Consider the following 15,307-nt stretch of genomic DNA (forward strand, 5'->3'; position numbering starts at 1 on the left):
GAAGGACCATGTGACACTAAAGAATGGAGTAATGATTTGCTTTGGCAACACAGGAATACAGTTATAATTTAAGGATTACATTTTAAAACATATACAAATAAAAACAGTTATTTTAAATTGTAACAGTATTTCACACAGTATTTTTGATCAAATAGATACAGCCTTGGTGAAGATAAGAGACTTCTTTCAAAGGCATAAAAAAAAAAAAAAACTTATTGTAGCGTATTTTATGCTTTTCATAGCATTACACTAAGCCCCATGTACTATCTTAATTCAATCTTGCATTACCTCAGGGGTAATGCACTCAATGACTTTAGAGTTAAGCACATTGCTCAAGGGGAAGACAGTAAAACCCCAAACAGATGCTGTTATCAGCAACCCCCGGTACTTTGAGCAATTCCTCCAGTGCTCCAATGGTATTTAGTCCGCCCCACCGGCTTAATCAAAACTATATGATTTGAGTATCTGATGTCACCTACAGACTGTTTCAGATAACACCCTCTTCTGGTGAAGGCCTGATTAAAGACTGAAGCGAGTATGTAACGCATCTCTCCTGTTCCTACATCCTTCATAAAGACTTTGACTGTTCTCATTTGTAAGTCGCTTTGGATAAAAGCGTCTGCTAAATGATTAAATGTAAATGTAAATGTAAATGACTGACACAATAACACACTGTAGAAAGGTAGTAATCTGTGAATCTGACTCAAAGGGTGCTGTCAATCTGAAGTTACCCTCTGTGTTGGGATTATGTAATGAGTTGACCCAGAAGTGATGGGTGACCTTTGGAGCAGGTTAATTATTTAAGATGCTTAAACCAGTCAAAGGTTACAGATTCCTACCTCGGGGCCTTCAGGTCCACTTGGACCAGCTTCACCGCGATCACCCTGAGAGATAAGGACAAAATCGGTTAAAGAAAACTGGCCATGCAGAAAGAAAAATTTTGAGAGTTTGACCCAATCAATTGTGTTCTCTCTAATCCACTAATATTTTGTCTGTGCTCATGCATGACTTTAAAGTGATGTGTCTGGTTTCTTTTTCCACTTTGAAACTCTTCAGCTAGCACGGCGACTGATGAGACTCACATTCAGGGCCCTGCAGTTTAGTGGTTTTCAGTCACTCTGTTGAATGATTAATTGATACATCACTCCCTCACAGTTCAGCTTAATTCCTTAAGGTTCCTCTGAGAAGAAGGATTCGATTCTAACCATTTTGTTTAAGCAATCAACAGCAGTGCCAAATTTCTGGTCCTAAAATGTGGGATTTGAGGAACGGCCTTTAAAGATAAAACAAACGTCTGCTCACGTACTATGACGGACACACTCACCTTTTGTCCAGGTACACCGGGTTCACCCTATAAAAAAAAGCAAAAACAATCAAAGACCTCTTTGGCTTTTATCAAGAATACTTTCATATACTTGGAGCTATCCAGTAGTAAAACGGGTAATAAGCAGATCGGTATTCCTTTATTGGGAACTTTGTGTCCAAAGGAGAAAGCCTCTAGTTACAGCTGTTATATAGACTGGCAGACAGTCTTTATAGAGTGCTGAAATGTGCTTCTATAAGAGACTAGTGCTTCTAAACAGAGTACAATTAAAATTCCCCAGTCTAAATTCAGTGGCAATTAACACATCAGGGGAAATACATACTTATCCAACAGCAACACGGATAATCAATTATGGCGTATCCACCCCTTCGGTACTGGCAATGACAGAGCAGACCCACCCTGTAGGCTGTTGAACTGTGTGTGAACTTCATGTGAGCCTGTTTATGACTCGCCTGTGGAAAATACTATCATTGCAGAGCAGCTGGACAGCTGTGTGCTTTTCAAGCTTACCTTCAGTCCTGGTAGCATCTACAAATGAAAGAAATAGAAACACGCTTTCAGTTCGAAGCTTAAACTGTCATATGGAGCTTGAAATGGACATTGTCATATGGAACATATCAGACTTCCGAGTTTATTTTACTTAATCTAGAGCCCCGTATTAGAAACGTAAAGAAGAAAACACATGTGTTCAAACACTCACTCTTGGGTCTTTTCCGGGTTTTCCAGGTTCTCCAGGTTTACCCTATGCCCAAAATGAGAAGGTAGATTGTTAAAACACACACAAAAACCACTAACAACAAATGCAAAAGTGCAAATGTTAAAAATGCAGGAATGTGCACTGCAGCCATAATCACAGATGACACAAAAGGGTAAATAAATACATACATACATTTTATAATGTGAGAAAACAAGAGGCCACAATATTATAGCCTGAGACGATGGCCTGGGAAAATGACTTATACAATTATACAGTATAATGGTTATTATTCCAAAAATATTTGACTGCATTTGACTTGAGTTATTTATTCCAGAAAACCATATATGATTAACAACGAGCATGAGTTTTGTAGAAAACATTTCCTGATGCAAATTATTTTCAGTGACTTACCGGGGGTCCACTAGCACCAGTTAGGCCAGGAGTCCCAGGAGGCCCTGGGGGGCCAGGAGGCCCTGGTGGTCCTTGCGCTCCGGGCTCGCCCTGCTGAGAGACAGGAAGTTAACATCTGAGATAAAGAAGTCATTTGGATATAAGGTACAATTCATAACATCAGAGGCAGGGTCCAATCTGATTCAAATCCAGTAATTTACAATAATTAGATATGATTATGATTATTATACTCAAAATCCTTTATACATTTATATTTAGAAAAATACTAAAAAATATGAATACTTATTTACTGATGAAACAGTGGATTTGAAGCTGAGAGGAACCCAGGCCTGAAGGTTGAGTTGAAAGTCAGGATGAGATGATTGATGTGGTTAATCTAGTTTATAAAGTACCATGTTTGGAAAAAAAAGATTTTTTTTTATAAATTTGGGGAAAAGTTTGTAGAAATTACACATTTACACTTAATGCTTTTAAGGCTTCAGCTTTGCAAGCCCAATAATATTGCGTGTGGACTCTTCTTCAGTAAGGTCTGCATCAGTGGCTCTCAACACCCAATTTAAAATTGGAAATCAAATGGCGACCGGAAATTTTTTACTGTACAAAACTGAATTCTGATCGTTTTGTTCTCTCGGGAGCCAACAACAACAAAGCACACTGTTGTCAGCACAAACCATGTTTATCCTCATTGTAAGTGAACTCAAATTCCATGTAGTCTAGGTCATGTTTTTTTTTATGGGCGAGTTTGATTAGACGTCCGGCCTTCGACATGAACAACAAAATATATAAGAAGATTTTTCTCACTTTTAATGGTTAATAAGTCTATTTATTTAGCTTTTTTAGACAGTTGCATTTTATTATTTACTTTATGCTTATCCGCTGACCCACTTTTTTGATCCACCAGTTGAAAACCACCGCTCTACATGATCCACTCATGGCCTGTTTTAAAACTATCTCGGGTACTTCTCAGCAAGATGAGACCTTCAGCACAGAAGAAGACTAAACAAAATCATCTACAGGAAAGGGTCCGGTATTTACACAGCAAGAGGGATGTGAAAATAGGAAATAAGACTGGACTAAACAATATCCTGCTATTCCTGAGAAGAGACCATGAGGAGAACTGATTATTTAAGATTTCTACTGTGCAATTATTTTTTAAAAAGTCTGTTTTCAACATTAAAGAGGCTTAGTTTGCACTCCAAGAACTCGGTCTATTTTCCTTCCATTAACAGCATTCATTTCAAGTCTGCTACTATAGAAAGAAAATTAAGACCTCCTAAATGCTGGCAACCGTGTACGAGACTGATTAACCACAAATAGCGCAGATACCGTGACAAAGAAAAGCCTTTCTTTAATGCCGTCTCTGTTCAGTAGCAGTCTGAAGCTCATAGAAATCCGGAACACATCCATCAGATTTAGATCCATATTTTATCCATTTATTTCTTGACAGGACTTGTCTAGATTTGATTTATGAGGCCAGATGTAGATCCATTAAATGGAGATATTCCCTGATCTCCATCCAATGCACAGACCCGACCCAACATGAAGACCCAGCCAATCAGCTGCTATAAGTTCTTTCCCTAACACTGTGGTCTTTGACAGTCTATACCATTGTCTCCAAACATGGTACTCTAAATCTGTTGTACACAGACTACACACCTGTAGAAATAAAGATAGAGGACGGGTGCCAACCGTGGTCCACTTCATGGAGCAGACAGTGAAGGCCGAGAGCTTTTAATAAAGAGGCTGAAGTGGAGGGCTGACATCTCCCTTTAGGCAAGACTCAACTTTGCTGCCAAATAAGCTCTCTCATTCTTATGTTATCTTTCGACTGTGAGGATTATAGAATCAGATTTTGAAACTTCTGTTTTGTTTTATTAATATGGCAGGAGTCTTGCTCACTGTTCTTAAGGGATTTGATATGTAACTGTAGACTGACAAAGGATATAAATGTACATTGTGAGCTTATAAACACCCCAAGAAACGGCTTAACAAATTTAGTTTAGTTTTCATTTTAGAGAGCAGCTGACTGGACTACAAAAAAGAGAGAGAGAAAAAGGACATGACGATGAAGATTATGTCATCAAGATTTTTGGACCCTGTATATTTGTATCACTTTACAGCAAGGTTCTATATGAATGCAATATTAAATTAAAAATTTTATTAAAAATACTTGACTGTATTTATTAATATTGGTAATATATATATATATATATATATGAATAACTTTTTAGCATGTTGTATGAACTAACATCAGTTAATCTGGGGACATTTTTAATGTGTCCTTGTTACAGGTCAAATTTGTTATAAGTAATAACAGTAAATTATGCATAATTACAAGAATCACTAAACCAAACCCAGGTATATGCAGTTAATTAATATTACTCAGTACTTATTTGTGTAATTACACTGTAACCAGGATGAATTAAAATAACGTGTGTCTGCTAATATTATATCAACAAGCATGAATTGACAATAAACAACAGCAAGCTTCTAAATTAATATTATCCTATATTATAAAATGCAGTAAAAATTGAAGTTCATGCATTATCTAATATTAACAAATTGTACTGGTTTGTAAATGTTACTTGTTAATTTAGCCTAAGTTAATAGACATTACCTTAAAACTATGATTTCATGGGATCTTTAAAATATTTCTCACATCCAAAATTTTCTAGTAGTTGTATTTTAAGTGCTTTATTTACAAAATAATCTCTAAACATAGTCGATTTCTGGTATAAATCAGATGACAGCTTAAAAATACCTGAACAATCCTCAAGTTTATATATATATATATATATATATATATATATATATATATATGATTTAAATCAAATTTTACTAATTTTATAAAAGGACAATCCATTATGTATTAGTGACATTTATTGAGCTGACGGACAGTCTGAAAAGCCAGAAAAGGCCTGACAGAAGTTCTTCCTGTGGGGTATAGTTTATATGCCTATAAATTTTGTGAATTGAAATTATTTTATGAAATAAGTGCATTTCAAGTGTATTACAGTATGTCATATCATGACAATGAAACTACTGGCTATGATGTTTGTCTAGAGCTCAGTAGCTGTTAATGGCCTCAGTGAATGCTGGCAGTGGGTGGACGAAGGTTGGCATCCATAGGGAAGGAGTGCGAGGGTGGCAGAGAGAGATGTACCTTGAGGCGCTTTAGGATTAGAGGGCTTATTGAGGGCATGTTGCGGACGGTGATGGGCAACATCTGCCGAGGTCACAAAGCACAGGTGGGCCACGGTGCACAAACCCACCAGGCCAACAAGTTCACCAGGAGGCCAAAGGAAGGAAACGGGCCAGAAAGAGGAGAGGAGGGGAAGGGAAAAAACAGAAAAACAAGTGAAAAAGAGAGTGAACAGTGAGGAAAAAGCAAGGCAAGGGCATAGAGAGAGAGAGAGAGATGAAGTAGAAGAAGGGAACGAGAGAACCAAAAGGATTCAGCATCACTGAACAGAGTCACAGGTTCATCAGAATGGAGTTCTGTAGGTTTGTTAGTTTAAATTATTTAATTAATCATAAATTAATATGCAAAATTGGTAAAAGATTTATGTTCAATAATACATAGATAAAATTTGAACTGTATTGACTTCCTAATCCCCTTTTTGTAAATTCTATGCAATGCCATTGAATTAATACTGATAATCAACTGACAGTCCTATTAAAACATTTACATATGAAACATTATCATTATCTGTGATAATGTTTCTGTCTTCATTTCCACTGTGACGGCACCTGTGACTCTGCAGCAATGCTGTGTAGATCAGGCTGGATTCAGTCTTGCTACAAAGAGAGTTTCGCAACAGACTTACTGTGGCCTGTCCTCCAGCACAGGCGTTGACAATACGGCGTTTCTGTTGAGATCAGCAGCATTGCAAAGTACAGATTGAAGAGTTATTGACCCATAGATACACCACTAATAATTGATGTTACCTTAAATACAACTTGCCTTCTTGGGGGGTGCCTGTATTTCGTACCTCTATGCAATAGACTGCACATAAAAATGCATTCAAAAGGACTATAGACTACTGGAAATGCTTCAGTTTTGTTGGTTGAAATTTTACATATTTTTAATGGGGTTTCAGATCTTTGGACCATACTGTGCATAACAAATACACTACCATTCAAAGGTTTGGGGTTGGTTAGAATGTTTTACTTTATTTGTCTCTTACAGTAATATTGTGAAATATTATTACAATGTAAAATAGCTGTTGTCGTCTGCAATATATTTTAAAATGTAATTTATTCCTGTGATGCAAAACTGAATTTTCAGCATCATTACTCCAGTCTTCAGTGTCACATGATCCTTCAGAAATCAGTCTAAGATGCTGCTCAAGAAACATTTCTTATTATTAATAATGTTGAAAACAGCTGAGCTTTTTGTGGAAACAATTATGAATTTATTTTCAGGGTTCTTTAAAGGATAGAATGTTCAAAAGAACAGAATTTATTTAAAATACAAATCTTCATAACATAATAAATGTCTTTAGTGTCACTTTTGATCAATTTAATACATCCTCATAAAAAAATCTTACTAACCCCAAACTCGTGAAAAGTAGTGTATATATAACATTCAATAATTCAAATATAACATACTGGCTCGCTGAATTTTAGCATAAGAGGAAAATACAAGCAAATCATGAAGGCAAGTGCTTTTCAAGCTTATCACCCTGCAGAAGGTTTTTCACCAATTTTACCAGAAAGTTACATTATGTTAAGGTACTCTATGCATAAGGAGGCCAATCAAAATAAGAAAAACACATGTTATTTATGTCTTTAAAAATTGGATGCATTTTTGATGCTGTAAAAAGTTACAGTTGCGTAGTGTACCTTAAAATGATATACCACAACCATAAAAGTTCCCTGAGAAAGCCAAAGAAAAAGCAGCAGAACAGCTGCATGTTAAGATGTGCCATTATAAATTCCTGCAGTGTTTTCAATCAGTTGTAATAACAGGCACCTCTCTGCACCTCCAACAGTGCACGTGGATAAACTAGAACACAGTTCTCAGCTATGTCTCTCTTTGCAGCAGGACTGTAACACACATATCACGGTATTAGGGATAAGGGACAGCGAACAGCCCACAAACCTTCAACATTAGAGCCTGACTGGAGCGCAAAGCTGCCAACGTTTTCACTGGGAGCCCCTGCTTAAAATGGCCCAACATACAAATACACGGACATGGATACAGATACAGATACATAAACACACACACATACACACATACACACATACACACACACACACTCTAGTGATAATTCCCATTTTTGTTCCACCACTGCAGGGTGTATCCTTTCAGTCTAGCACAGTGACCTTTGGGTTTAACCCTAACTGCAAAGAACCTATAGTACACAACCAGCCAAAAAGACCACCTTTATGAGCAGCTTTCTAAATAGTCTACTGCCTTCCATGTGGCCTGGCCGACATGCATGAAAAACAGCTCTGTTTTGATGTGATATAGCTGTATGATATACTTCATACACTTACTTATACACAATAAAAACAGTGATTATATACTTAGAAATAAGACTATCAGCTTGTGTCCTGCTGCTATTACAGTTCTTTCTTTTTCAAGCCAAACACAGATTCAGTAGAAACATCTACTGCCAAGGCTATTTTTCTGCTTTTAAATCGCGTGCTGTTTTTGAGATTACATAATTGATAAAATAGCTTCAAAAGGCTAAAATTACTTTTAAATAGGCCAGGGCTGTTACCAAAACCCCTATCCACCACATAAGAAACTTGGCCGCCTTTTACAGAGAGCCTTATCAAATCCAATTCAGCAGGCTGTTGGTAAAATTGCCTTGTTTACACGAAACTGTGATTTGGCTGATCAACTTTGAGGCCCTGCCTTGGCATGTGCTCATGTGCTACCTATCTGAGACAACATCCAAGCTGTCAATCTACTGTTCCTGCCTTATTTCCCCTTATTTTAATGTCTCTAATTTAACCACAAACACATTGTAAATGTCTTTTTAAGGGTAAACATGACCAATCACTTTGACTAATAGAAGAATATCACGGAAACTGGAATGAAAACATGTGCTTAGGATTTTCCAGCACTCAACACCAGATAACCTATTTGATAGCTTATTTTAAAACATAAATGAACAGTGTTTATGATATCACAATATCAACTCAATAAGTTCAACAAAACATTGACTCACCCTGTGAGTGTAGTCGCCACATACACCCTATAAAAAATAACAAAAATCCATCACACACAGTCCTCTAAGGCCATTTCACAAATCATAAGAAAATTAGTTGCTATTTTAATGCATTTCATGCATGATTTTACCTTCTCTCCTTTTGGACCAGGTTCACCCTGAAAAATAAGATTTGAACAAAAACTTAAAGCCCATCCAAAATGTTCCATTCCACTGCCATGTGAAAACTCCTGTGAAATAATGACTGTATAATAATACATATTAAAGCAAATGCTTACTGGTACTCCTTTAGGACCACGAGGACCCTGGGAAAATAATCAGAATAATAATATGGAGGTGTTACTGGATTGTCCATGATTAACTTTTCCTGTTTACAAAGCCTCTCTGCCATAACAAGCACAACAATTCCTTATAAATTATTTAATTTTGATAGAAAAGGAAAAGTGCTAAGTTCTAAGGCTGAAACTAAATTTTGCTTGAGGAAGCTTTAGTAGGTTACAAGTGTCGCTGTGTGCTTGTATGGAGGGCATCAGAGGCCGCTTTTGATAAAACAATGTCCCACAATGCATCATGCCCTATAAAAACATGTACTGTAGCTCACTGCCTTAGAGCTGACAGACAGATTGATGGAATGACTTCAGAGGAGCCATAATATTCATCCAGAAATACTAACAAATCAATTTCTGTAATACTACCATATACGAACAAAAGCAAATGTGGAGAAACTTGTCAATAAAACATGAAAAATCCAGCTTAGGTTGTATTTGGGTAAGCTATGTAGTACTTTAAAAGCTCAATGTGGCATGCTCAAAAGCTCAGCAGGGGCCGTTCAGCTCTGATGCTGTCTTATAAAGGTGTCAATTCAAAAAGTGCTTCTCTTTTATAGTTTCTAAGCTTGCCGTTTCTCACGATGCTATAAAAGAAAGAACACAGAGGTTGTACTATATTTCACAAGGAATGGTTTAAAGTACACAGCCTGGAAGCATAACGTCTCTGCCCATTGTCTTTCATCACATAAAAGAAAGCTGTGGACTACATTTTTCAAATTGCAGTTTAAGAGGACAGAGCCAACTCAATGGCCTTGTTTTAATACCACAGGCAGCCAAAGTCATACAGATATTGACATAAAGTCACTTTTGACAAACCCCACTGAATGAAATGGGTAAGTAGCCTCTCTACTCTCTCTCTCTCTCTCTCACACACACACACACACACACACACACACACACACACACACACACACACACACACATACTGCCGTTTAGACACTCTACCTATAAATCAAATTTATTTATATGGCCATGCTTATAGCCTAGATAAACATCACTGTAACAAGCCATCTTGAGAACAAATGGCTCAACTGGTGAGTTTTATAGACACTGACAAATTTCTCTTTATAATATGTATTACTTTTTTACATATTTCTCTTTATGACAGATGGTTTTTATTCCAACAGTATTTCATTAGCGAAAGCCTACATGACAGATCTCATTATGTGTGTCCTTTTAAACTAAAAGTATTTAGATTTGTATTTTAACACTTCAATTAATTCCAGCCAAGGTTATGTATTTTCTTAAGATCACATTCACTGGAAATTGTTTTTGCACTGCACCTCTAAAGCCAGTTAACAATGGCTAAAAATTTTAAAATGTTAATGAAATTGCTTACCATATCACCTTTTGGACCATTCTGTCCCTGAAAAGAAAAAAAAAAAGAAAAAAAGAAAAAAGTTTGGCAAAGGAAAAAATCCATTCTCTTTAATCTTTTTAGGTAGTACAAATCACTCCATTCTTTATATTCTTATATTATGTCATGATGGCAACGATAGTGAATTTATTACAATAATTAGCATAATTATTATTACCATAATTATCCTCTTCATTGCCAAAATGACCATCAGTTATCAATTACTGCCAAATAATTTGGTACAAGGGTTCGGAGGTTCCAAACCTGTGCAAGTGTCAATTACTCAAACATTCGTAAGGAATGAAGCAAGACTCACAGGTTTCCCGTCCAAGCCAATGGGGCCCTGGAAAAAAAAAAGTGGAAGAACAGATTGGCGACACTGTGAAGGCACAAAACAGCTCCAATTCTCCTGTCTAGACTAGCTAAAATGGCAATGTTTATGGAAAAAATGTATTTCCTTGAAGGTCAGGCCAAAGCATGGTGAAGCACACTGACTCACTAGAAACACTCTGTACCAAATGTGTCCAGAAAGATCAGTGATCATGCATGGTAATAAACACCTTAAAGGACTTTAACATCCTGTAGAATGCCCATAGAAAGGGTCCTAGGACATTTTTTAAACTATTTTTTAAACCAGTGCCAAATCTCACATTATCTTGAGTCATTTCCACATGCATCAATTAAATACGGGCCACAGAAGCAGTGGCTAATTGATGGCTTTTATAAACTCACACATAAACTCTACACAAGTTTGTCCAATTGGCTTCAGACAAAAGTCACTCACCGGAAAGCCTGGAAATCCTCTAGTACCGGGTTGTCCCTGAGGGGAGACAGAAAGAAAAAAGAAGAGGAGTTATTTTCTATACGAAAAACATGAGGATTATGTGAACTCGATGAAAGGAGGTCTGTGTTGAGAGACGCAGTATTGTTCCTCCAAACTCAGTTGTGTCGTAATTGAGGATGAAGGACAGGAGCCTTCCTGCTCTGTAGGAAGCACTTTGTGTGGGATGAGGAGACAAAGACAAATAAAGCTCTAAAAACTGTGGGACACCGACTGAAATTCAACACGGGAAAGAACAAACTGAAAAACATTAAATAGTTGTCCTTATTCAGTACGTGAGAGCCAATGAGACAAATTAAATAAGTAAATGTCAGTAATGATTAGTGCTACATTCTCCAGTGAACAATACCAAGTTTGCTTTGCTGAAAAAACTTTTGCAGCCCTTGGGAAAAGAGGAAGTCATTCAATATGCCTGGCAAAAAAAAAAGGACTGTGTTGGAGCGACCTGAGAGAAAATTACAAGGAAGAGGTGAACTGAGCTAATGAAGGGGATTGTGTGTCTGGGTCTCAGGTAGTTACTGGAACATGGTTGATTTTCTCTGCCTTGGGAACCTAAAGGTCTGGAGTAATGGAAGTAGCAGCATGTGCCCCCTCAGAATCACCCGAAACAGACCTGACAACATTCATTTTGTTGGCATGAAAGTGCAATAAAAAGTAATAGAAATCAAGCCAGTCTACTTAAAAGAACTCCTCTAAACCAAAAATCCACTATGGCCGCAATACATTCTTCATTCTTCAGGAGAATTTCCTGACAGCAGTCTGATCTTGGAAATTAAACCCATATTAAATATTGCTTTTCAGTTTTTTTCAGACACAGACACGGTTTTTCAAAGTGTACTGTATCTTGAACAAAATATGACAAATTCAACAAAAGACAGATACTTGACAACCTAAGACAGGGGTTTTCAAACCAGGAATGCTAATCGATCCAAAGAAAATAAAATTGTGGATTTAACGAAATGTATTTTTTTAGACCTGTCAAACTACATAGTATTTTGTTGTACTTTCAGTTTTAAGATATGAAACCATGCCCCCCGCCTGATCAGCCAGGACAGTAACTGTAGATCTAATGACAACTCAATACATCATCTAATGATCCCTCTTGTCTATTCCCTAACTGCCTCACTTATGTGTGAGAAAGAAACTGGTCATTTCCGCTGGCCTCTCCACACTTCTGCCTCAAATCAACCTCTGCGACCCTTTTGGAGGTGAGGACAAAGCCTATGCTCTCAGCTCAGCTGCTGAAGAGATTCCCTTCAATGAAACTTCACCCTGTCACAAGTTCTCTATGCCTCATGTCCACTCCTGACAGCTTATTAGAGGTGATGGGTCAGAGGTATAGAGAAGTGTATAATCAGCAAGCAGAAAAACAGATGTCTATACAGTCTGACGGCCCTCCCATAAGAGTGTGTTGGGATAATTGGGGAAAACACAGGCTATGCATGGCATAATCAGCAAGGAAATTGCACTTCTGATGGCGTAACATTGCATTTTTGTCTTACTGAGTGGAATGCGTGGAAAGGGAAAGAGTGCCAGTTTGGGGACAAGCCCCATTTCGCCTGATGGCTGACCACTCATTAACAGATACAGCGCAATCTGCACGTCTAATGTCTGGATTATAATGACAAGGGCTGGGATGTTTTCTTTCCTTCTAGCTAATGAAGATGAGATTCCAAAATGGGCGTCATTACGTGGGAGTCGAAGCCCCGAAATACTCTGATGAAGTGTAAGTGCTTCCATACAAGCTGCGGCGGGATTCCCGTCCTGTTTGTGCATATTAGAGATTGGGTCTTGATTAGCAGAGATTTGTTGGATTTGCTCCACATATAGTAGTGTGCTGGATGACGCTGATCCTGCTTATCTATCTTATGCCACGCTCATTTTGGGGTGGTCTGTAAGTTAAGTGCTGGAGAAAAACAATAGAAGAAACCTTTGCCTAGAACCCCTAGACTCATAAAAATATTGAGGCCAAAATCTGCTAAACTCTACACTATGACCTGTACCTACTCTGGAGACCTGACATTAGAAGGAGATGATGAAGATTTTAGCAGTGACAGAGCAAACACTTACAGGAGGTCCTCGTGGGCCAATGATAGACAGACCTGGCTCTCCTGGCGCTCCCTACGGATAGATAGAGAGGTAGAAAGACAGTGAGGAGAGGAACTGATAGAAAAGAGACAGAATGATATCCACTAAACTACACCTAGTACACAAAGCCAAACGTTTAAGTGAATATATTTTATCTGCAGAATAGAAAAAACCTTTTCTGAAACACCCTGTAACATCTGTTTAACATAACTCTTTTGCTAAGCCGCCTCACGGAGAGCGCTTGCATGTGGCTCAGAGGTGAACACAGTATTTCGATCTGTAAGTAAAATGTCAACAGACCCTGGTTCTCATTTCAGGGTCGTAGTTTACCTCTTGACAGCGAGTTGAGAGGGTCAGGGAGCACTGCTGAGTAAACAGCATTCGGCCCAGCGGGCTGGTTATCTGGCGCAAACTAGGTGATTTGCATGGTGTCGGCCTGTCCGCAGCACTGCACCAAATATCCAAGCACAATCCCGCAATGCTCTATGGTCAGACAGGAAAGCTCTCGGGTTTCCAGCACTTTCCCTAATTAGCTCTCTCATGTGAAACCCTATCAGGAAGACACCTTTGATGACCCAGCCATCCATTAAATTGTGGACAATTTTTAATTATTCTGCTTTAATGCCCACTTTATCACAGGATAGAGATGTATTTGTTTTAGCACTTTTTAGAATCGGCTACAAAAGTTTCTGGGGCGTGAAAGAAGTGATGTACGAAACTGATTTTCAGGCTGTGGAGAAGGAAAGGACTCCTAAGCTTTGCCCCCAAGGTTTATGGTTACCCACAGAATCGTGCAGAGATCTGTGCAACAGGACAACCGAAGATCTAGAAATTTCCCTTTGAACAGGCTTACATTACAAGCATTTGGCAGCTTGAAACGGGTACAGGACAAAGAGTCCAAATACAATCAGCCAAAGCAGGAGCAAATTCTACTGATATTTAAGGATTGGACTAACTAATGAATGATACGATCTTCACAGATTTCATTTCGTTCAGCAAGTAATCCTTTCTTTGTAAAGAATACACAGTCTCAAGTTCTGCAGTTCTTGCAAAGTTCAACCAATCAATCACCAATTCGCCTGATTTTCGGCTTGAGCCTTCCAACGCAACCAATTACGATTCAACTGTATTTATTTGCTCGAGAACTGAAGCGCTAAGGCTGCCAGTTTCAGGGCTTGCGTGCCCATTCATCTTGGGGGGGGGGGGGGTTGTTATGATATCTAATGAAGTGAAGTTCTTCACCCAAAATTTTTTGGGTCAAGACTTGAAGCCCTTGATGGAAGGTAAAACATGACCACATTTAAAAAGAGGGGATAAAAAGTAAACCCCTGAAATGAGGGAAGCCCACTGATTATTCTGGACGAGAATCTGGTGGGTCTTTCCAAGGTCGTATATCGTCTGCTTCTCTACTTGTCAGCTCGGTGGTCACATCGCTATTTATTTCCTTTCCAAGTTCTTAAGAGCCCCAGTGTTTTGCTGGCAAGTGAGGGTAACCATCGAGAAGTTTCACTACTTTTCTGTGATGGTGAAGGATGAGGGACATGTTTCTCCTCACGCTGCCTGTTCGGCCTCAGGCATTACATATCATTCCAGCTTGATGAAGGGAGGCCACAGAACTGCTGGCTTGTACAAACACTGAGCGCAGCTGCCAAAAGGGACTGGTTTAAGAACGGCTCAAACCACATTTGCCACAACAGGAACTAAAGCACAATGCACTAAATCCAGGATAGAGTGCTCACTCATACCAAATACAAGCTCAAGGACACATCCAGTGACTACACAACTTTTAGATAGTTTTGGACACATCTTGAAGTGGTACGGTTTCATAAGCTACTACATTCCAAACACCTCTTTGTCTAGAGTGGGGAGTCTTAAAACTTCAGAGCACTTCAAGAATAAACACAGGTAATCCAAGCATTGTGGGAAACGTCTTCCGAATGTGACCCCCAAGGCCTTACAAAATAAACCCCAAAGCCTTCCTGATATAAATCACGATACCTGCGCACTTTTTGCAATAGGTTCAAGTCCCCCCCCCGACCTGCATCAACACAGCCACCCACAGTGAGAGAGAGAGAGTC

The 15,307-nt window shown here is 38.5% G+C and overlaps 1 protein-coding gene across 31 annotated transcripts in view; it reads right to left on the minus strand.

Annotated features, from left to right (window-relative positions):
- col13a1 (collagen, type XIII, alpha 1) overlaps window positions 1-15,307 on the minus strand; it is a 95,118-nt gene that overhangs the window by 28,424 nt on the left and 51,387 nt on the right. For 14 of the 31 annotated variants that reach the window (XM_042736417.1, XM_042736413.1, XM_042736410.1 and 11 more), the window contains 14 exons: window positions 13,212-13,262; window positions 11,085-11,120; window positions 10,617-10,643; window positions 10,283-10,309; window positions 8,893-8,919; window positions 8,746-8,772; window positions 8,615-8,641; window positions 7,537-7,596; window positions 5,596-5,658; window positions 2,433-2,525; window positions 2,025-2,066; window positions 1,835-1,852; window positions 1,325-1,351; window positions 840-884 (listed from right to left, as the gene is read on the minus strand). In XM_042736417.1, the coding sequence (XP_042592351.1) occupies window positions 840-884; window positions 1,325-1,351; window positions 1,835-1,852; window positions 2,025-2,066; window positions 2,433-2,525; window positions 5,596-5,658; window positions 7,537-7,596; window positions 8,615-8,641; window positions 8,746-8,772; window positions 8,893-8,919; window positions 10,283-10,309; window positions 10,617-10,643; window positions 11,085-11,120; window positions 13,212-13,262 (570 nt within the window). Of the gene's footprint in view, window positions 1-839; window positions 885-1,324; window positions 1,352-1,834; window positions 1,853-2,024; window positions 2,067-2,432; window positions 2,526-5,595; window positions 5,659-6,259; window positions 6,302-7,536; window positions 7,597-8,614; window positions 8,642-8,745; window positions 8,773-8,892; window positions 8,920-10,282; window positions 10,310-10,616; window positions 10,644-11,084; window positions 11,121-13,211; window positions 13,263-15,307 lie in introns of all 31 variants that reach the window. The other 17 variants (XM_042736421.1, XM_042736419.1, XM_042736420.1 and 14 more) reach the window with 10 other exon arrangements.

The sequence above is a fragment of the Cyprinus carpio genome, chromosome B13 (assembly GCF_018340385.1).
Source record: "Cyprinus carpio isolate SPL01 chromosome B13, ASM1834038v1, whole genome shotgun sequence".
NCBI lineage: Eukaryota > Metazoa > Chordata > Actinopteri > Cypriniformes > Cyprinidae > Cyprinus > Cyprinus carpio.